The 21,403-nt window shown below is 35.6% G+C and overlaps 2 protein-coding genes, 2 long non-coding RNA genes and 1 pseudogene across 4 annotated transcripts; 2 read left to right on the forward strand and 3 right to left on the reverse strand.

The window, feature by feature from the left end:
- The first annotated feature begins 1,200 nt into the window (after positions 1-1,200).
- On the forward strand, positions 1,201-4,584 carry LOC104782717 (protein TIFY 6B). The gene is made up of 7 exons (XM_010507728.2): positions 1,201-1,606; positions 2,716-2,918; positions 3,095-3,309; positions 3,416-3,506; positions 3,599-3,905; positions 3,998-4,058; positions 4,147-4,584. Exons 1-7 carry the CDS (start codon positions 1,522-1,524, stop codon positions 4,247-4,249), a joined length of 1,065 nt encoding a protein of 354 aa, XP_010506030.2. The 5' UTR covers positions 1,201-1,521; the 3' UTR covers positions 4,250-4,584.
- An 8,927-nt stretch (positions 4,585-13,511) lies between these two features.
- Positions 13,512-14,624, reverse strand: LOC104705299 (putative F-box protein At3g17560 pseudogene; annotated as a pseudogene).
- A 1,673-nt stretch (positions 14,625-16,297) lies between these two features.
- LOC104705308 (uncharacterized) lies at positions 16,298-17,309 on the forward strand. The gene is made up of 4 exons (XM_087509789.1): positions 16,298-16,640; positions 16,804-16,865; positions 16,946-17,092; positions 17,136-17,309. The coding sequence occupies exons 1-4, from the start codon at positions 16,334-16,336 to the stop codon at positions 17,307-17,309; spliced, it is 690 nt and encodes a 229-aa protein (XP_087365915.1). The 5' UTR covers positions 16,298-16,333.
- Positions 17,310-18,298: 989 nt separating this feature from the next.
- LOC104782724 (uncharacterized) lies at positions 18,299-19,431 on the reverse strand. Its single transcript, XR_767055.3, has 4 exons — positions 19,365-19,431; positions 18,798-18,904; positions 18,667-18,702; positions 18,299-18,570 (listed from the first exon to the last, which is right to left on the reverse strand). It is a non-coding gene; the product is annotated as an uncharacterized LOC104782724 (long non-coding RNA).
- Positions 19,432-19,447: 16 nt separating this feature from the next.
- Positions 19,448-19,945, reverse strand: LOC147949637 (uncharacterized). Its single transcript, XR_015559164.1, has 3 exons — positions 19,827-19,945; positions 19,651-19,742; positions 19,448-19,523 (listed from the first exon to the last, which is right to left on the reverse strand). It is a non-coding gene; the product is annotated as an uncharacterized LOC147949637 (long non-coding RNA).
- Positions 19,946-21,403: the final 1,458 nt, after the last annotated feature.

The raw sequence follows: 21,403 nt of genomic DNA on the forward strand, positions 1-21,403 counted from the left end.
TGTATATTAAAATGTTTAAACTGCATTGTGGTATTGTCCTATTAATCCACTAGATATTATTGTGATATATTTAAAAGAGCAAGAGATAGATAAAATAAAGGCTGGAGAAAATGACGTATGCTACACATTCAATTCCCTAGACTCAGAAATGTTATCGTGTAGACATGGTCAAGTTGTTGTGCTTGACTGACTGCTTTCCATTTTATATATACTTTTGTTTTGTTGGTGGTTTTCATTTTTAAAAGACAATTATAAAACTTTTATCACTATATTATGAAATACTTAAATACGTTTTAGAATATTGCTATATATAGTATAGTTTTACTAAATACTAAATTAAACAAGAAAGGTGACGCAGGAAATGGCGTAATTTCCTCCCCCGGACCACATGCATCTATTAATACACAAAAACGATGTCAACGAGTGGTTTTAGTAGTATTTTTACATTAAATAAGCATTTACTTTTGGTACCAGCAATTTTTACCTTAATATTATAACAAGCTTAGTTTTAAGCAACTTAAGAGCCTTAATGAATCATTCAGACGAAAGAAAAAAAAACAGTATGCTATTAATAAAGTACACTGACAAAAATAATAAATTAAAAAGTGATTGAATATTCGAGTATAATGACACATCACATGGGAATACTAGATTAATAATGTTGGGTTGTGGAACTAATAAAAATTCTGCAATAATTATTTTTAGATTTGTGTGTTTAGAATCATTTTATGAAAGTTAGATTTGAAATTATAGTCTTTAACAATTCGTACCACCTGGTTAGTTAAAGATTTTTTTTTAAAAAAAAACAGAGGATACATAAACATTTTGTTTGCCAAAAACACAACGTGCATATGTTTATCTTGGTTAAGAGAGAACGTGCACGAAAGTAGTAGCAGAAGTAGTACTAAATTAGTAAATTAGATTGAGCGGTGAGAGACAAACGAGTTTACAACTCACGCGCTCTATTCACGCGTTAGCCGACAAAAGCAAAGTGTTTTTTCTTGTAATAAAAAGCACTACTAGTAATAAATAAAAATAGCCGGTTCGCATCTCCCTCGTGAATGATTCACGTTATAAGAAAAAAATAACGCACGTGCCTGGACACGTGTCTCATCACCAAAACAAACGCCCACACACTGCACGACAATGCACGTGTCTTTTGACCGACTATATCCGGTGACAACCTGTAAGCTGGTTTTTGAGCCAATAGGAAGATGAGAGAAAAAGGAATCTTTTTTGTTTCTCTTAAATAAAAAATCTTAAAACTGAAAATAAATTTAATGGGTACAATTCACATGTCGCATGCGATTTGTTAATAAAAACTAGGAATCGCTGTGTAATGATGTGTTGTTAACTTCATTCCACGTTTTTTCATTTTCTCCAACAAAAGTCTCTCTTTCTTCCCCCCCCCCCCCCCCCCCCCCGGCGCCGAAGCTGTATCTGTTTTGATTCCGGCGTTTAACACGCGTTTTAATCGGCGAGGGTTTGAGATCGAGTTATTTTGACGGCTTTATTATATAGATGGAGAGGGATTTTTTGGGATTGGGTTCGAAAAATTCTCCGATCACTGTCAAGGAGGAAACCAGCGAAAGCTCTAGAGATTCAGGTTTTTTTTAAAATTAATTCTTTCTTTTGATGAATCAATCTGGTTATGTTTTTTTCAAATCTCTCTGTTAGAGTAACATATGCTTAATTCCCAAACCAAATCGTCGATCTTTTTGTAATTTTCTGGAACAATTATGCGTTAATAAGGAGTTACTAATAGGATTTTAGGTTTTTGGAACCCTGTTTTTTTTATGGCTTGCTCGGGAACTGAGAGTTTGTCAGTTTGTCTCTTGGCTCAGAGCAGAACATTGTCTCGGGAGATGAACTGTGTGGATCATTTGGATTTTAGGAAACTAGTTTTGTTCTTTTAGAAAAATCCCTGTGTAAAACGTTGTCTTAGGTTTAAACTCGTTAACTTTTTTTTTTTTTACAAGAGGGATAATTTATTTGAAAGGGACTTATTATAATTGTCTGAGATATACTTTTAATTAGTTTATTTTATAAAAAAACGAATACGTAAAATGTTGGAAAAGAAGGGATGAATATAAGAAGGGAATTAAAATATAGAGACGGTTGGTAGTAGGTGGAAGATTTAAATAATAATACTTAGTAAAAGTTAGAGTTGGATTAGTTTATAAGATGATTAAATATTTGATTGTGTGTTGATTAAGTGAAACTAGCGTAGGGATGTTATTAGAATATAGTAAGTTCAAGAGGGTACCAATAATGTGAAATGTATAGTTTTCTCACCACGAGGAATATAATTTATTTCGACTTTGTTTTCTTTATAAGCCAAAAACGTGCCATTCCATAAAAGTAGTGCATCGACATGTGGGTGTGTGGAGTTTTTAATGTTTGAATCTCTCTTTAATTTAAAAAACAAAAAATAAAAGCTTTAATTATTCTAGTTTCGTACAATGACTTTGAATAATTGTTTTTTTTAGTATAAATGAGACACGGTTTTCTAAAAGTGGTTTTGCCTCGTTGAACTTGTCAACAGTATCAGATTCTACATTGTTGGTTAATCTCTTTTTTTTTTTTTTTTTGGGTTCGGTGTTTGTTAATGTAAGATCTCGAGACATTTATGGTTAACAGTTGGTGGTACTTCACGTTTGACTTTAAACTGATAAAAGTCGGATTGTTTCCTTTTTTTTTTTTCCCTTTTTGTAGCTCCCAACAGAGGAGGAATGAACTGGTCGTTCTCAAACAAAGTCTCTGCTGCTTCTTCTCAGTTTCTATCTTTCAGGCCATCTCAAGAAGATAGACATAGAAAGTCTGGAAATTACCATCTGCCGCACTCTGGTTCCTTCATGCCATCATCGGTAGCAGATGTATATGATTCAAACCGCAAAGCTCCTTACAGTTCTGTACAGGTATCTATCATGTCATGTGCCTTTTTCCCAATATTGTAGTTTATGGCAATTAGTTGGTGGATGGATATAATCTTGGTTTAATATAATAACTGATTCATATAAGCTAATCTTCTCATTTTTAGATAAGTTAGTCCAAACAAGTTCCTTACACATTATTTATGGTTTTTTGCTCTCAGGGAGTAAGAATGTTCCCTAATTCCAACCAACAGGAAGAAACTAACGCAGTTTCCATGTCCATGCCGGGTTTCCAGTCTCATCATTACGCGGCAGGAGGAAGAGGCTTCATCAGCAATAGCAATAACTCACAACCTTTGGTAGGAGTTCCTATCATGGCACCTCCTATTTCAATCCTTCCTCCTCCCGGCACCATTGTAGGGACAACTGATATTAGGTACCAACTGCTTCTCCCTTCTCTTCTCTCATAAGTCATCATTTCATATCTTGTGGTTACATAAACTCTTTCTACAGTTTCATAATTAAAGACTTGTTTTTTTCAGATCTTCTTCCAAGCCACTAGGGGCACCTGCGCAGTTGACGATCTTTTATGCCGGTTCAGTTTGTGTTTACGATGACATATCTCCTGAAAAGGTAACTCAATCATCTTCTTCCATGTATGCATCTCTTTTATTAGTTTGGTATGGTTACTCATTTGCTTTATTCTTTCATTTCCTCCATCTCAGGCAAAGGCGATAATGTTGCTAGCTGGGAATGGTTCTCCTATGCCTCAAGCCTTTTCACCACCTCAAACTCATCATCAACATGGGGTCCATCATACTCGTGCCTCTGTTGATTCTTCAGCTATGCCTCCTAGCTTCATGCCTACAATATCTTATCTTAGTCCTGAAGCTGGAAGTAGCACAAATGGACTTGGAGCAGCAAAACTAACAAGAGGCTTGACATCAACATGTCACGACAACCAAACTAATGCATCCAATATCAATTGCTCAGTAGCTGTTTCAGGTTCTACCAGTGTAATGGCTCCAACAGGTAAACACAGAGTCACATATCCCTGATACTAAATTCGAACATAGCTTACTAGTATTTCCATGGCTGTAAACGTCAATCTCTTTCTTGTGCAGTGGCTTTACCCCTGGCTCGCAAAGCATCTCTGGCTAGGTTTTTAGAAAAACGCAAAGAAAGGTAGACACAACAAACTCTTCACATTAATACACAATTCAATAGTTTTCTTGAGCTAACTCTCTTTCCTCATCGTGTGTGCGTTTTGCAGGGTCACGAGCGTATCGCCATATTGCGTAGACAAGAAGTCATCGACAGATTGTCGCAGATCAATGTCCGAATGCATTAGTTCTTCTCTGAGCTCTGCAACCTAACGTCATCTACAGCAAGATGAAGGTTGCTTTTAGACCACTCCACACCCATATTTGCATTTCAATGGCGGCCTTTCAGTTTCTCAGTTATTTTTTTTTCTCCTCTGGCTACACTGAGTTTCTTCGTAGCTTATATATATACGATAGTGTATACTTTGTTTACCAGATTTTGGTCTAGTGGAACGCTTATGAGGGCAAAACAGACACGTACTTGGGAAAATTAGTAGAAACTGTTTGTTTGTTTCTTTACTCTTTTCTTTTGTATATATCACTCAAGGCTCTCAAGCTCGCGTATGTATAATTCATTTAATGGAACTGGTTCGCTTCTGTTTCCCGTATATATCATTTCTCTAACTATAAACGTACGTGAATGTTAGGGAAAAAAAAGAAAAGATTATATTGTGTTTGTACAAATTTGGAAAAAGGATAAATAATTAATCGTTTTATACAAATTTGAAATACTAGAATAACAAGTGCATATAATTTTGTACATATATATATATATATATATATACATCTGTAAAATATATACTCCTAGTAAAAAGCTCTAGTAGAAGACAACAATTAATTATGAAACGAACAATATGTAGACAGTGATACGCTTAATCCTCTAGATGAATGTGTGCCGTGGCCAAAAGTCTGACCTTTCAGTGTAGGGAACCTGGTTAAGTGAAATGACGAATCTGTAGATGATTTTACCCCAAAGGGACGTGTTAGATGATATTTATAGGATCTACATTGGTTTTCAATTTAATAGAGGATTATGTATCTTCTGGAAGTAATGTGAGCGCAGAAACAAGGTTTGCAGTTGTGTGCAGGTTATATATATATATATATATATATATATATATATTGATATATTCCAAATATTCCCATGAACGTTAACTTCACAACCTTAAATGCACGATGTTATGAGTTGTGAATAAGATTGCTGAAAAAAAAGTGCCAGTGTGATAAGCTGCATAGTGTGAAGAAGAAGACAAGCACGTGTGGATCACGTGAGAAGAGAACCGGTTTAGAAGAAGAGCTGGTTTACTTTCTTAGACATTTTTGTATATAAACGATTGTATGGTTTTATAAGAGGGTTATGCATTGTTTGTGAATTGTAGAAGTGACATCGGTGATGTGTGGGAGGCTCTAATCTTGTAAAACAGTGTATCGGAGAATAAGAAAGATAGTTTCATAGTTTCATTCTTATCAGAGTGAATGTAGAGCCACCGTTCATTTTTATCATAGTTTCATAGTTTTGTATAACCTCTCCTTTGTTAATTTTAGTCGCATTCGTTAGGAAAATCATTTAGTTGCATCGGATATATTGGAGCTAGGATGTCTTGGAATATATTTGTATTATTTTCGATGAGGTTGATGCATCAGAAGATTGATATTTGCGAAGTCAGAGTTAAGAGAGCTATAAACATTTATAAAAGATTATTAAAAGACTCTATGAGATATTATGGAAAATTTTACTTTGTTGAATTCATTTACAGTGTTGATTTACATTTGCCTTATATAGACACTATAGAACAATCTAGAACTGGTAACTAATGGTATAGCTGTCATGGTGAGTCATCAGATAGGGATTGCAGAACGTTGAACCTATTGTCGTGAAGGACCGTTGTTCTCGTCGTCTTCTCCGTACGCTCGACACTCTCCTTTTGAGCTGGCATTGTGTTCTTCTAATCTAGAGTAGATTTGGTTGTTGTTGGGCTTGTTGAGTCCATTGGACTTTCCACACTTGAGCCCACTTTGTTGCTTACACTCCCCCGCAAGCTTGGAGTGGGGGGGACACACGCCAAGGTTGGACCGTAACTGAACGAAGGACTTCTTGGGCAAAGACTTTGTGAATACGTCTGCAAGTTGGTCTTCTACATAGATGTGGTGTGTTTCGATGAGACCAAGTGCAACACGTTCCCTGATATAGTGGTAGTCTGTGTCGAAATGTTTGGTTCTGTTGTGGAGAGCTGGATTGGCTGTTAGATATACTGCAGAGAGATTGTCACAGTAGACCTGTGTAGGTTCATATTGTGAGATGCCAATGTCTCGAAGCAGTGATGAAATCCAATTGATCTCCCTTGCTGTAGCTGTAAGCGTTCGATACTCTGCTTCTGTTGAGGAGTTTGACACCGTTGGTTGCCTTTTTGCCGACCAAGAGATGATGTTTGTACCTAGAAGAACACAGAAGCCACCAGTAGATCTTCTAGGCTTCTTACAGCCTGCATAATCACTATCACAATATGCAGATAGAGAGAAGTTTCTGTTCGTCTTGATTGGTAGCCCCATGTTAAGTGTTCCTTTTAGATACCTTAGTATTCGTTTGAGCAGACCAAAGTCAGAGTTGGTAGGTGAGTGCATTCTTTGACAAACAAAGTTGACTGCAAACTGTATATCTGGTCTTGTAATTGTCAAGTACTGCAGTTTTCCAGCAAGACTTCAAAAATAGGTTGGATCACTGAAAGGTTCAGAATTGCTCTTGTCTAGCTGTTCAGGAAGGGGGGTTGGCATAGAGTTGCAGTCACTCATAGCAGCTTGATGAAGAATGTCAGACGCATAGGCCGTCTGATGGAGAAAAAGCCCATCAGAGTATGACTCTATCTCTATACCCAAGAAGTATTTTGGGGGACCAAGGTCTTTCATTGAGAAGCGAGTGTTGAGAGCCTGCAATAGATCGTCGAGAAGAGCTTGATCACTGCCAGTAAGGAGGATGTCGTCAACGTATAGAAGCAGTACCAACATCTTATCATCCAGTCGACAAACAAATAGTGATGGGTCAGCAGTGCTGCAGTTGAATCCGTACTCCAGAAGAAAGTTGCTGAAGGTGTCAAACCAGGCTCTTGGAGCTTGCTTGAGTCTGTAGAGAGCTTTGGTGAGACGACAAACGTGATTTGGTCTGTTTTCATCAACAAATCATGTTGCTTAAGTGTGGAAATTCCAATGGACTCAACAAGCCCAACAACAACCAAAGCCACTCTAGATAAGAAGAACACAATGCCAGCTCAAAAGCAGAGTGCCGAGCGTACGGAGAAGACGACGAGAACAACGGTCCTTCACGACAATAGGTTCAACGTTCTGCAATCCCTATATGATGACTCACCATGACAGCTATACCATTGTCGACCAGTTCTAGATTGTTCTATAGTGTCTATATAAGGCAAATGTAAATCAACACTGCAAATGAATTCAACAAAGTAAAGTTTTCCCTAATATCTCATAGAGTCTTTTATGGTATCAGAGCCACTGTAAACCTTAACAGGTGAAACAATGGCGAATACTTTTCGTTTCCAGACAACGTTCATGTCACCAGCTCTGTCACTCTCAAGCTGAATGACACCAACTATCTTCTGTGGAAGACACAGTTTGAGTCCCTCTTGTCCAGTCAAAAGCTTATCGGCTTTGTCAATGGAGTCGTCAATGCTCCAGCTCAGACTCGCCTCGTCGTCAATGGTGAAGTCTCCAACGAGGTCCCCAAATCCTCAATATGAGTTGTGGTGCTGCACAGATCAGCTTATGCGGTCTTGGTTGTTTGGTACTCTGTCAAAAGAAGTCCTTGGTCATGTTCACAATCTGCAAACCTCTCGTGAGATCTGGTTGTCTCTTGCAGAAAACTTCAACAAAGGCAGTGTTGCTCGAGAGTTTTCTCTTCGTCGTAGCCTTCAGCTTCTCCTCAAGAAAGATAAGTCTCTTTCTACCTACCACCGTGAGTTCAAAAACATTTGTGACTCCCTAAGCTCCATTGGAAAACCTGTTGATGAGTCTATGAAGATATTCGGTTTTCTTAATGGCCTAGGGAGAGAGTATGATCCGATAGCCACGGTCATACAAAGCTCTCTGACAAAGCTTCCTGCTCCAACGTTCAACGACGTCGTCAATGAAATCCAGAGCTTCGATTGCAAACTCCAATCCTATGAAGATGCCACTTCAGTCACTCCTCACCTTGCCTTCAACACTTAGAAGATGAATCCTTGCGACCCTCAGTTTGCTTCAAGAGGTCGTGGTCGCGGTTCTGGACAAAACAGAGGAAGGGGAGGTTATTCTACAAGAGGACGAGGGTTCACTCAACATCAGTCTCACTCTCCATCCTCTGGCCAGCGTCCAGTGTGTTAGATCTGCGGTCGTACTGGTCACACTGCACTCAAGTGTTACAACCGCTTCGACAACAACTACCAAGATGAGGCTCAAGCCTTCTCAGCTCTTCGTGTGTCCGATAACACTGAATGGCACCCATACTCTGGAGCAACAGCGCATGTGACACCCTCGCTTGAAGCTCTGCAATCTGCAACAAACTACGAAGAGTAAGGATACAATCATGGTAGGAGATGGAACCTTCCTTCCGATTACTCATATTGGCTCTGCAAACATCACTTCTTCCAAAGGTACAATTCCTTTAAATGATGTTTTGGTCTGTCCATATATACAAAAGTCTCTTCTCTCAGTATCAAAATTGTGTGATGACTATCCATGTGGGGTTTACTTTGATACTGATAAGGTCTGCATAATCGATTTACCAACACAGAAAGTGGTGTTAAAGGGTCCTCTTAAGAATGAACTTTTTGTGCTGGAGAATCAGGAGTTTGTAGCATTCTACTCAAATCGTCAGTGTGCTACAACAGAGGAATTGTGGCATCACAGACTTGGACACGCAAACACTGCAGTTCTCCAGCAACTTCAACACAACAAGGTTATTCAATTCAATAAGAGCAGCACCACTTCCATTTGTGAGCCTTGCTAGATGGGAAAGAGTACGAGACTTCTTTTTTTTGTTTCTGATTCTCGAGTTTTACACCCATTAGATCGAATCCATTGTGATCTATGGGGTCCTGCACCAGTTGTATCCACTCAAGGATTTAAATATTATGTGGTTTTTGTTGATGACTTCTTAAGATACTCGTGGTTATATCCATTGCGCAATAAATCAGATTTCTTTTCAGTGTTTGTTGCTTTTCAAAAGCTGGTAGAAAATCAGTTCAATAGCAAGATTAAAGTGTTTCAGAGTGATGGTGGTGGAGAATTCACTAGCAACAAGTTTAAAGAACATCTATAAGAGCACGGTATTCATCACAGGTTATCATGTCCACATACTCCCCAGCAAAACGGATTGGCAGAAAGGATCGACATCTAGTTGAGCTTGGTTTGTGTATGCTGTTTCACAGTCATACACCGTTAAGTTCTGGGTTGAAGCCTTCAATACCGCAAATCATCTCATTAACCTGATGTCTTCCTCTGTTTTGGCGAATTTGAGTCCTCATGAGGTCTTACTTGGTCAAAAACCAGAGTATTCAGCTCTTCGTGTGTTCAGATCAGCTTTCTACCCATGTTTTCGACCCATCACAAGCAACAAATTTGAACCACGCTCTCTTCAATGTGTTTTCCTCGGATACAACAGTCAATACAAGGGCTATCGTTGCTTGTTTCCTCCCACAGGAAAAGTCTACATATCACGGCATGTCATCTTTGATGAACATGAATTACCATTCAAGAACAAGTACCAATCACTGATCCCTCAGTATGATACACCCATCTTGCAGGCGTGGCAAAAAATGCAGTTAAATCCACCTCCTATAACTCCTGCTCCGGTTCAGTTGTTGCAAAAACCGACTCCACCTACTACAGAACCAGCTCCTGCAGAAAATACTCCTGAAGAAGATATAGATAACGAAGAAGAAGAGGTTGTATTGGAGGTTCAACAAGCTGAGAATCCAACCAACAATGTCACAAACGCTCATTCTATGACAACAAGATCCAAGGCTGGAATTCAGAAGCCTAATACTCGATACGCACTTATTGCCTCCAAGTTTACTACTTCTGAACCAACAACAATTGTGTCAGAAATGAAGCATCCTGGTTGGAATGCAGCTGTTCTAGAAGAGGTAAGAAGAATTAACTTGTTATGCACATGGTCCTTAGTTCCTCCAATAGAAGATATGAACATACTAGACTCCAAATGGTGTCCAAGACCAAGCTTAATCCAGATGGCACTGTAGATAAGCTCAAGGGACGTCTTGTTGCAAAGGGGTTTGGTCAGGAAGAAGGTGTTGACTATCTAGAGACGTTCAGTCCTGTGGTTCGGACAGCAACAATTAGACTAGTTCTTGATGTAGCAACAGCAAGAGACTAGCCAATCAAGCAACTAGACGTCTCCAATGCGTTCCTACACGGTGAAATACAAGAACCGGTGTACATGTATCAACCTTCAGGATTTGTTGATGAAAACAGACCAAATTCCTTTGCAACAAGACGTGCCTTGAGCTTATCTACAGTGCCATCTGGATTAAGTTTGGTCTTTAACACCCATTTGGAGTCTAGTATGTTCATATCTTCTGTTGGAAGAACTAAGGACTATGTGCATAACAAGTTAATTCTTCTTATCTAGAGTAGCTTTGGTTGTTGTTGGGCTTGTTGAGTCCATTGGACTTTCCACACTTGAGCCCACTTTGTTGCTTACAATTATATGCTAACGACCCTGACACTTTTGGAAGGAAAATATGATATTTCTGAGTTTTAATAGTTATTACTTCCTTTAATATTTTTGGTGGGTATATACTCATATGTATCAAGTCCCATTCTTATTATTTTCAGAAGAGAAACCAGTAGATAAATATGGAGTGGACTTTGAGGAAGTTTTTACACCAGTTGCTAGGATTGAGACTATAAGACTCCTAATTGATCTTGCAGCCTCACATGGTTGGGAAATTCACTATCTTGATGTAAAGACAGCATTTCTTCATGGAGAGCTTAAGGAGACTATTTTTGTTAGTCAACCTGAAGGTTTTGAGAAAAGAGGGAGTGAAGGAAAAGTCTACAAGCTTAACAAAGCCTTATATGGATTAAGACAGACACCTAGAGCTTGGAATAATAAGTTGAATCAAATTTTGGAAGAGTTGCAGTTTGTGAAGTGTTCAAAAGAACCTTCTGTGTATCGAAAGGATGCTGGTAAGGATGTCTTGATTATAGGTGTCTATGTTGATGACTTGTTTGTGACAGGGACAAGTCTAACTATGATTAACAGATTTAAGGAGGAGATGGCTGCTAACTTTGAGATGAGTAATCTTGGGAAATTGTCATATTACCTTGGAATGCAGGTTTGACAACATCAAGATGGGATCACATTAAGTCAGGCTCGATATGCTCATAAGATTCTTGAAGAAGCAGGGATGTCAAACTGCAATTCAGTTCTTATTCCGATGGAGACAGAGTTAAAATTATCTAAAGCTGAGAATGAAGAGGAGATTGATGCAACATTGTATATGAAGAATGTGGGGTGTCTACGCTATTTGCTCCATACTAGGCCAGATCTATCATGTTGTGTGGGGATACTGAGCAGATATATGCAGAGTCCAAGGCGATCACATGGTGTAGCAATGAAGCATTGCTTAAGATACTTAAGAGGAACCATACATTTCGGCCTATCTTATGGTAGATCAAATGTACCACGGTTAATAGGCTACAGCGATAGCAGTCATAATGTCGATCCAGATGATGGAAGGAGTACTTCAGGGCATATATTCTATCTTGGTAAGAGTCCGATCACATGGTGCTCGCAGAAACAGGATGTGGTGACTTTATCTTCTTGCGAAGCAGAGTTTATGGCCGGGACTGAAGCTGCAAAGCAAGCGATTTGGTTGCAGGATTTGTTGGTCGAGATCACCAGAGCTGCAGAAGAGAAGGTTACTATTCAGATTGATAACCAATCGGCGATTGCTCTCACGAAGAACCCTGTATTCCATGGGAGAAGTAAGCACATACATAGGCGTTATCACTTCATTAGAGAACGGGTTGAGAGTGGTCAGATTGTGGTTGAGCATGTCACGGGAAATGAGCAGAGAGCAGACATTCTCACAACAGCTTTAGACAAAAACAAGTTTAAGGTAATGACAGATCTCTTGGGAGTTCAAGACTTGTCGAAACAGAGCTTCAAGCTTAAGGAGGAGTATGTTGGGATAAGCTTGAAGGAAGCTTGAGCTGGAAGATAGTCCTAGTCTTACTATAATTGGGTTTGTTAAGGAGACAAGGATCAAATGTATTAAGAGATATCTAATATGTGTGATTCCTAGTAGGATTAGGATTAACAAAGTCTTATATAAGGATGTGTTGAGATGTGACACAACTAATTAGATTGAGAGATTGAGAGTTTGAGAGAAACCAAAGTTTTGAGATATTTTCTTTGGTAATAATAAAGAGAGTTATTCTTTATGTGAGTTCTTAAATTATCCTTTGATTCTATAGTTTCGTCTGCAGTAGTAACGATGAGGATTCGTTTCTTTATGATTTCTGATTAGTCTATTTGTATTAGACGGGTGTTAACAAGCTTGTTGTCCTTATTGGTGTCACAGTTGGACCAAAATGGAGAAATGTTAAAATTGTTGGAACTGACCTGGTTGAAAGGAAAATAGATGGGAAATGAGACGAAAACTAATTGTGCAAAAACGGCATATGTTCCATTTATCGCTGAGGGTGTCAAGTTTGGTACATTATTTTGTCAGCTTTCTGTTTATCAATGGTGCGGTGAGTATGGCAAGGATTCAGAGCGAATAAAGGAACATTATGTTTACAGCAATGGCTGGCTGGGATCATCACCGACGGGATTCCGTGGTATTTGGTGACTTTAATTGTGGTCCAATCTGAATCAAATTAAAAAACCGATATGTAACCAATGCCAAAGCTTATAATTTTGATCATTAGTATATCAGTTTAGACGCTAAAAACATATGAAACGGTTTCAACTATCGTGCTAAAAAAAAAAGTCCACAATTTTATATGCCAGAGAAGTTTGTTTCTCTATTATGAATTAGAATATACAATACATGAGATGTATATGAAAAAACTAATGCGTATGCATCTAGTAACAATATACAATGCATGTGAAGTTCACATTAATAATATAAACTCGATTAGTAAACGCTAAAAAAAAAATGAGCGCTCGGTATAGTAAAATTATGATTGACATTGGATCCTTAATTATCCTGCAAATCTCTCTCAAATTGAGAAATCCATCATATGTTCTTCTTTACAGCCCTTTCTTATAGTATTTGGTATTAGCACCGTACCGTATAAAATATATAGTTCTTAAATGGTGGTAAAGGATCTTATTACGTGCTTATGGATATAATAGTCTCTAATTAGGTGAAAAGTGAAAGCGATCAAACCACAATCTCTGCAGTTTTCTTTTTAAAAGTAATTAAGAGGATTTTATGAATGAGGCTAGATTAGAAGCACTTCATATCTAGTGTCCACAAAAGAGATGCAAGAGATATTATTAACATCGCTGGATTTAAACGAATCTTGGAACATAAGTAAACACCGTTGGCGGACATGGAAGACCCCAATAATTTAAATACAAACATTTGTAAATTAATGGTACTTCGTGGTATTCATCTTCTCCAACAACGCATACCTTGCTGTTGTTGTCGTCACAGAAAACGGCAACTTTCTTCTCCTCATTAATGAAGAAACTTATGGGAGGCGAACTGCAACAGTTCATACCGGGTTTTAAATCCACATGTAAGAACTTGGTCCACGACGCAAATGTGGTCTCAATCTCTTTGGCGATCCATATGTCAATCTTTGATTTCGAGCCCGTATAATACAGCAACAACGAAAGATGTTCTTCTCTAACAACTGAGAGACCCATGGTACTAAAATATGCTGCTTCTTTATGAAATGGCACACACAGATGCTGAAATTTCTCTGTTGAGAAATCAAAACTGAGTAATGAGTATCCACTGACTCCAGATGGACTAGACACCCAATAAGTATTCCCTTTCAAAGACGCGCCAAGACTAAGTATTATACCATGGGGAGATACATCAAGACTCCTCCATGAATTAGAGCTAAACTCATAGATTTCCAATTTTTCTCTACTTATAATCCTCAAGATCTTGTAGTTATGGCACAATTCCTTGTTATTGTAACCGAGCGCATAGACCTCCTCTGTCTGGTGATACTGACTTATCGGTCGGATCCATCTGGTTTTCCCCGAGAAGGGGTTCCAAACCACACACCAGGCTTCATGCTCTCTTGATACGGCGGTGCATAGCAATAAACCATCACAGTGAAAGGCTTCATATATACCGAATTGATCTGAATTACTAAGGGGGTCGATTAGGCTATGATTACCTTTCAACCGTAGACGAGAGTTGAGGTGAACTTCATTGATATTGGAACTCACTGAATAAACCTCATACTCAATCAACATTACATCGTAGTACCCTCTTTCAGTTTTATCAGAGTGTTTTTTGATAAATCCAGGGTCTTTGAATAAAGCGTGATGGTACCATAGTTTGCAAGTAGATCGTAATCGTCTCAAAGATGTCACGGGAACCTTAGAGAGTATCTCTTCTAGCACATCCACTCGAAGGTTGGAGATCATCCTTGTGATTATCTTACAAAGAAGAAAGCTACATTAACTAATATATAAGGTTTGATTATTATATATATATATATATAATATATATATAAGGTTTACTTTCTTTTATATATATACATACTCGATCCTGTTCCTCCGGTTTTCAAGTATATAAAAGGTTTACTTTATATATAAAACTAACCCTTACATTATACTATACTAGAAAGTAGCCCACGCGATGAGTGGTTTATATATGCATTATTAACTTAAAATATAAAATAAAGTTTTTATTCAATTATATATGAAATGTACATATGTAATTATTAATATATGTCTTAAAAGTAATATTCATTATACTACGGTTCAACTACAATTTATAATTTATATATGTTATATATGTCATGAAAAAGAGGAAAGTTAAATTATATACTACTAAATATTTTTGATTACAATATATTGTTGAAAGTATCTAAACAATATGTTACTATAGTAATAAGACCATTACTTACAGCAAAATCAACTATATATGGTATTTTCATTAAATATTTAAGATAAACTATATTTTTTTTTATATTTTTTTCTTTTTCAGAAAATAAAAAATTGATAAGTAGTCTAGAAAGAAAAATGTAAGATCTTACTTAATTATTTTGATAGATAATTTTATGTTGTCCTATATATTAATTTTATTGTCATCATCTAAAAGTAAAAGTTAACAAAAAATTATTTTTATATATGATAATTTAAATTTAAAATAATTTATTAAAACGATGTCACAAAACAAATATCTTATAATATAAGTTTCACCAGTTTTTATAAAAAAATCATGAAATGAAAAGTGTGTGAAATTTAATATACTTTTTATTTTCTAATCATTTTAATATAAATAGTTTAATTAACAATGAATTAATTTTTGAAATTATTGTTTTCTGTTATATTATAGGTTGATAAAACAATTATGTTATGATATCATTATGTTTTTCTGGTACATATGTTTTAAAGTCAATCAAACTGTAACTTATAAATTACTATTAAATACAAATTTGAGTTGTGTCTTTAATACAATATATATGATTATTGAATATAATGTAATATATATATATATAGATATATTAGAAAATTTTCTATATTTTTAAATTAGTCTATCATAAATTAATTTGGTTTTAGTTTTTACTTTAAAATTATGAAACCATTTTGTATTTTTATTTGGTTTCAATTTGTTTATATTTTTTAGTTGGGTTGATCAATATTTTTTTATAGGTTCTATGGTGTATAATTTCATTATAAAATATATTAGATGCTAAAACTAAAAAATGGAGGGAATAATATATTTTTGTAACAATGTTGAAAAAAATCAAAAAGCAAACTATACAATAATTATCTTTTTTAAAAAACTATACACCACATAAGATACACATAAAATAATGTCAAATAAAAAATAGAATGTTAAAATTAAAATTAATAATAATGACATGTGTCACAAAAGTAAAGTGCCAAATATTACATTATTAGGTAAAGTTAAAAAAAATATTCTGTTATTATACAAGATATCCTGTTCCTTACATTATACTACATATCATAAGGTTACTTTATGTCTTTATATATAAAAGTAAACCTTACTTTAGAGCATTTGCATCGGCGTATGAATGGGCTGTCCGATGCAATTAAATGATTTAATTTAAATCTAAATTCGACATATATCGAAGGAACGTTCCTTCATAGGGGACGTTTATTTCTCCGTCCTTCGTTACATGTGTCTGCGTGTGAGATGTTTGTGTTATTTCTCCGACTTGTTTTGCCGGCAAAAGCATCCATTCATTTGCTTATCTCATGTCTTCTTCTCTTGCTCTGTTTCCTTCTTTGAGTCCTTCTCCTCTCGCTCCAAGATTCTTATAAACCCTAACCCAATTCCCGAATTCTCCATTTCTCTCTCCATGCTCTGTTTTGAGGTTAAAAACGCATCTTTACTGAATTTGAGAACTCGAATTGCTCCTCTTCAACCCCAACAAGTTCGGTCCAAAACCCTTGTTTTGTCTGCTCAGTCCAGTTTCTTGAAAGGTTTGTTCTTCCCCCCCCCCCCCCCCTTTGTTTTGTACGAGTCGAATTCATTGTTTTAATTGCTTAGTTTATGTAATTGACCAAAAGGGTCATTAAGGGTTTGTTCATTGTTGTGTGGATACCCTCTAATTGATCAATTAAATTGATTGTGTGTATTGAACAGTTCTTAGAACCGCATGGAATATTGGGAAAGACGGAATTGAAGCTGGAACCAATCTTGTACCTGTGAGCTCTCTTAGTCCTGTCTTCACCAATTACACTCTAGTCTTTAGTTACAGTTTGGTTATGTTTTGGTTTGGTTGAAGGTCTCTGTACCTAGACCAGTTGCTAGAATCTCGGTGACGATTGCAGCATTAGCGGTTTCGTTGTTTGTTGTCAAGTCGTTTCTATCAACCGCTTTCTTTGTATTGGTATGTAATGCAACACCATCCCTATTCGTGGACTCTTTTTCGGTGTTTACAAAGCTAATTTACTATGAGTTGTTTGTGTGCACAGGGTACAATAGGATTTGCATATTTCTTATTCATAGCCTTAAACAAAGATGAAGCTCCTAAACTCAGAGGAGAAGATAAAAGTTCTGGTTCCAAACCATTGGATGATCCACTTGAAGAAGCAAAGAGAATCATGGACAACCAATGCTCATACCAAAAATTGAAGGACCAAAAATAAGAATAAAATATTTGAAGGACCAAAAATTGTCCTTCACCGATGCACATGGCCTTATATATCCTGTTCCTCCGGTTTTCATGTGCAGTCCTTCCCTTCCCTGACATATTATGCAAAACCACACCAGAAACTTAACAGAAATCAATTTTAGGGAGGTTATGTAATATGTATAATGTACACAATTTTTGTTGCACTATCAGTCTCAGCTCTCAGAATTTTGGTTATGTACGTACACTAATTAATTTTGTTTAATACGAGAGCACATGCCAATCAAGGTTTTATGTATATCATTCTTAACCCCTTGTCTTTTGGACGTGGGTGATTTTATGAACAATGAAGAATTTCTCTAAGCTAAGCTGATGAGATATATCTTTCCTTCTTTTTATCTGTTTCAGCATGATCTCCGAGTTAACCATACCTTCATCAAGGATCAGTTCTTTTGGGTGATCTTGAACAATTTCAACCATGAATTGTGTACTATTAGTCTCTGATGCTGCTTGATTGGTGGTTTGCAGGACCTAAAGAAAATTTGAGAGTGAACCTGAGGAGTTTGCAAGAAGCTTGTGCAAAGATTTAGGCGTGGAAATGTGAAGCGGGAGTAAGATAACCACTCCATTCCTTATCTTCTTTCTTCATGTAACCCACAAATGAAGCTCGCATTCAAAATTTTTGATACAAGTGGTTTTTGCCTTTTCAATCACAATCGCGAACAACTTCACGCTATTAAATATGTTCTGTTTTTGAACAAGAATGCCATATAAATATGTTACACAAGAATGCCATATAAATATGTCACAACACTTGCGAATGTCTAATTATGGTCAGGTTGATGGCCAAAATGGTTTGGCTATTCTGCTTCTCAGGTTAATTAAGCTATAAAAAAAATAAAAAAATTGGTTTGGGTTTTTTATTTGAATTCTAAGCAGTTCTCGTTTTAGATAAGCTCTGCCTTGCACGTACTTTATGGCTTTGTTACTCAAGGAGTCGCGATGTTCCCGAATTTTCAATAAGAAAATAGTTTTAAAAGTCTTAACAAACCATTAATCCAGACATGGAGATGAAAGGAAATAAAGCCAAACAAGGATAGAACAACATAGACTAAGTTCAACTAACTTAACAAACTTTGTTTAATTTCTTCTACCTTGATTAATCATAACACAAGTCAACCAGCAGAATCTTCTTTTTGTCATCAGTCTTAACTGGATTGGTCTCACTTTCTTCTTCAATTTCAGGACTGAACCTCAAGTGGACAACTTTCGGAGACCTGCATTTATATAAATAGATTAATATCTTATTATTAAAACCATCAGACATAACAGATTAACACACATATTTAAATAAAATCTGATTAGAAACTTACCTCGAGAAGCGGCCAACTCCCCGATGATGCCACCTCCTGCATTTATATAAATTGATTAATATCTTATTATTAAAATCATCAGATTAACCTACATAGTTAAAATAATAAAATCTGATTAATTAAAAACTTACTCGGCCTCGGCAGTAATTTTTTCGTAGATAAATCTCTCCAGATTTCTACCCTGAATCGTTGTAGCGCAGGCAAAGCTAACAAGCAGGTTAGGTCTGCCCTCACCTACCTGCTCTCTTAAAAAAAATACACATCAATCCTACTAATTTATAATATTATGGAAATACATCTATACATGCACATTCATTGAATTTGTAGTTTCATTACTTGACATACCCATTGGAGAAAGATAAAAGAGAATTACGTACAGATTAGATAATCCCCTGATAATCTAAGAGAGTTTTTTTTTTTTAAGAAAAATCTTCAAATAACAACAATTAAGAACTTTCAGTTATCTACCATAACGAAACCCATCATAATTAATCTAGTAAGATAAATACTACAATTATTCTCAATTTAAAAATTCGTAATCAAAAGAAAATCTATTAAAAAGAAGGAAAAAAAAAACACTTAGTCTCAAACCTAACCGAAATCTGGATTAAATAACAGTCCTAATCTTCAACCATAAAATGAAAGTTGTATAAGTATATATATATATATATTTAATATTTTTAAAATGGTATCACTACCTCTGTTTCGCCTCCTTGGTGGTCGGTCCACTGGAGATCGTCATACTCTTGTTTCCAATTGAAAAAGTGATAATATTAACCATATATATATATATATATATATATATAAAAAGGTCAGGCTAAAATATATACCAGTTTGCCAACGTTGATTCCCCAACACTAACCAAAATCAAACAAACAATTCAATTAAGACAACAAAAATAAAATACAAATAATATTTAAAAAAAAAAAAAAAAAAAAAAAGAAACAGCAAAGAGAAAAAAGATAGGGGAGCTGATAGTAGTACCTTGGGTCACCGAGAATGGTAAATTTTAAACTCATAGTAGTAGTAGTAGCTAGTAGAAATCAGAATCACGTCAAGTGGAAAGTGACCTAAAACTAAACAGTTTATCAAATGAATAAGAATCGGGTAATTAATGAGATCGAGAAAAAGATGAAGCTAGAAGAGTGGAATAATAATACCTGAGCCGAATCGAAAACACTGAACCCTAACCCTAAGATGAGTTGAGAGGGAAATGAGCTGTGAGAGAAACAAAACAAAAAGGAAAGTTTTGGCTAAGAGGTAAAGGTGAAAGGTGAAAGGTGAAAGGCGAAAGCTGCTGATTCATATACCGGGTATACGATGACTACAGTCGTGGTTAAGTTATCCCGAATACAAGACCGGTTCGACCGGTACACAACCCACAAAAGAGCACTGTATGTTCGGTTTAGACGACGTTATTTATCCATATTAACATTTTTGAGGTACATGTACTTTTAGTTTTGTTTATTTAAAAATTTATTTACAATATTAACTCCTAAAAAAATTTCAAAACTAACATTACTCCACATTTTGTTTCCTAAATATTTTACATTTTATTTCAATTATAAAAATAACAACAATCAATATAAATAGAAACTATCATATATTTAACCATACATTATGTTGTGTTTTGAAAATATTCTATATCTGAACCCTTTGTAAACAAAGAAAAAAACAATTTGATTCCCATTTTGTTTTCCAAAATCTGTGAGCTTTAATTTTTAACGTAAAACTTCGATTGAAAATTATTTAAATATTATAATTAACATATATAAACTTAATAAAAATTTTAATTATTACGAATATGTAAAATTAAAAAATTCTAAAATACTATATAATGTGGTTATATAATAGATGAGTTATAAAGAGAACATGTTGAAAATTAATAAAATATTATTAAATTTGTGTTAACACGGGGTAAGTTCTCATTTAATTATTTATCAACGCTACTAATATTAAAATATTTGACATAAATTCAAGTTGATTAAACTAAGATTGTATAAAATAATTAAATCATTAGGAAAAATGTGATTTAATCACAGTTATAATTACTGATTATGTATTTATATTCTTTATTTTTTTGTTATAATAATTAAAAATCAAAATAGAATCTTATACACTAAATAAAACAAACTAAATATAACAAATAAATTATTATAATTTGTATTACTGATTAAAAATAATATAAATATTTAGCCGTACAACAACTAGAAAATTTAATTATTACTCTATTTACAAAACATTTAATATTAAACAAATAAATATAATATAAAATAAAACTTATAATAAAAATTATATATCGGCCGTGTACCCCGGATTAAAATGTAGTTTATTGGTATTTTCAACGAACACAAAATCTAATTAAATCGATACGAGTCGTCGTCGTCGACACCGTGTCCCTCCGAGAGAGAAGGAAGGAAAGGAGCTGAAGAATTCAGCTCAGTACTCATCTTCATTGCTTCAAGCTTCCTTTCGGGGAGGATGCGAATCAGCCAGGTAGCATAGCTGAGAAGATTCTTCCAGACAGTTAAAAATCGAAGCTGAGAGTGTTTTTTTTTTTCTTTCTAATCGATGTTCGTTCCCGTCAGTTTTTCTTTTTGGGTTTTTGGAGCATTGGTAGAATTATCAGGTCACTCTTGATTGATTGTGCTCAATAAACTCTTATTAGCCATTTAAATCCAGTTGACAAGCTTGCTTATCCCTGCCACAGCTTTATGTGCATTACTTACCTGGGAAA

Source organism: Camelina sativa, chromosome 1 (genome assembly GCF_030686135.1).
Source record: "Camelina sativa cultivar CO46 ecotype springtype chromosome 1, ASM3068613v1".
Lineage (NCBI taxonomy): Eukaryota > Viridiplantae > Streptophyta > Magnoliopsida > Brassicales > Brassicaceae > Camelina > Camelina sativa.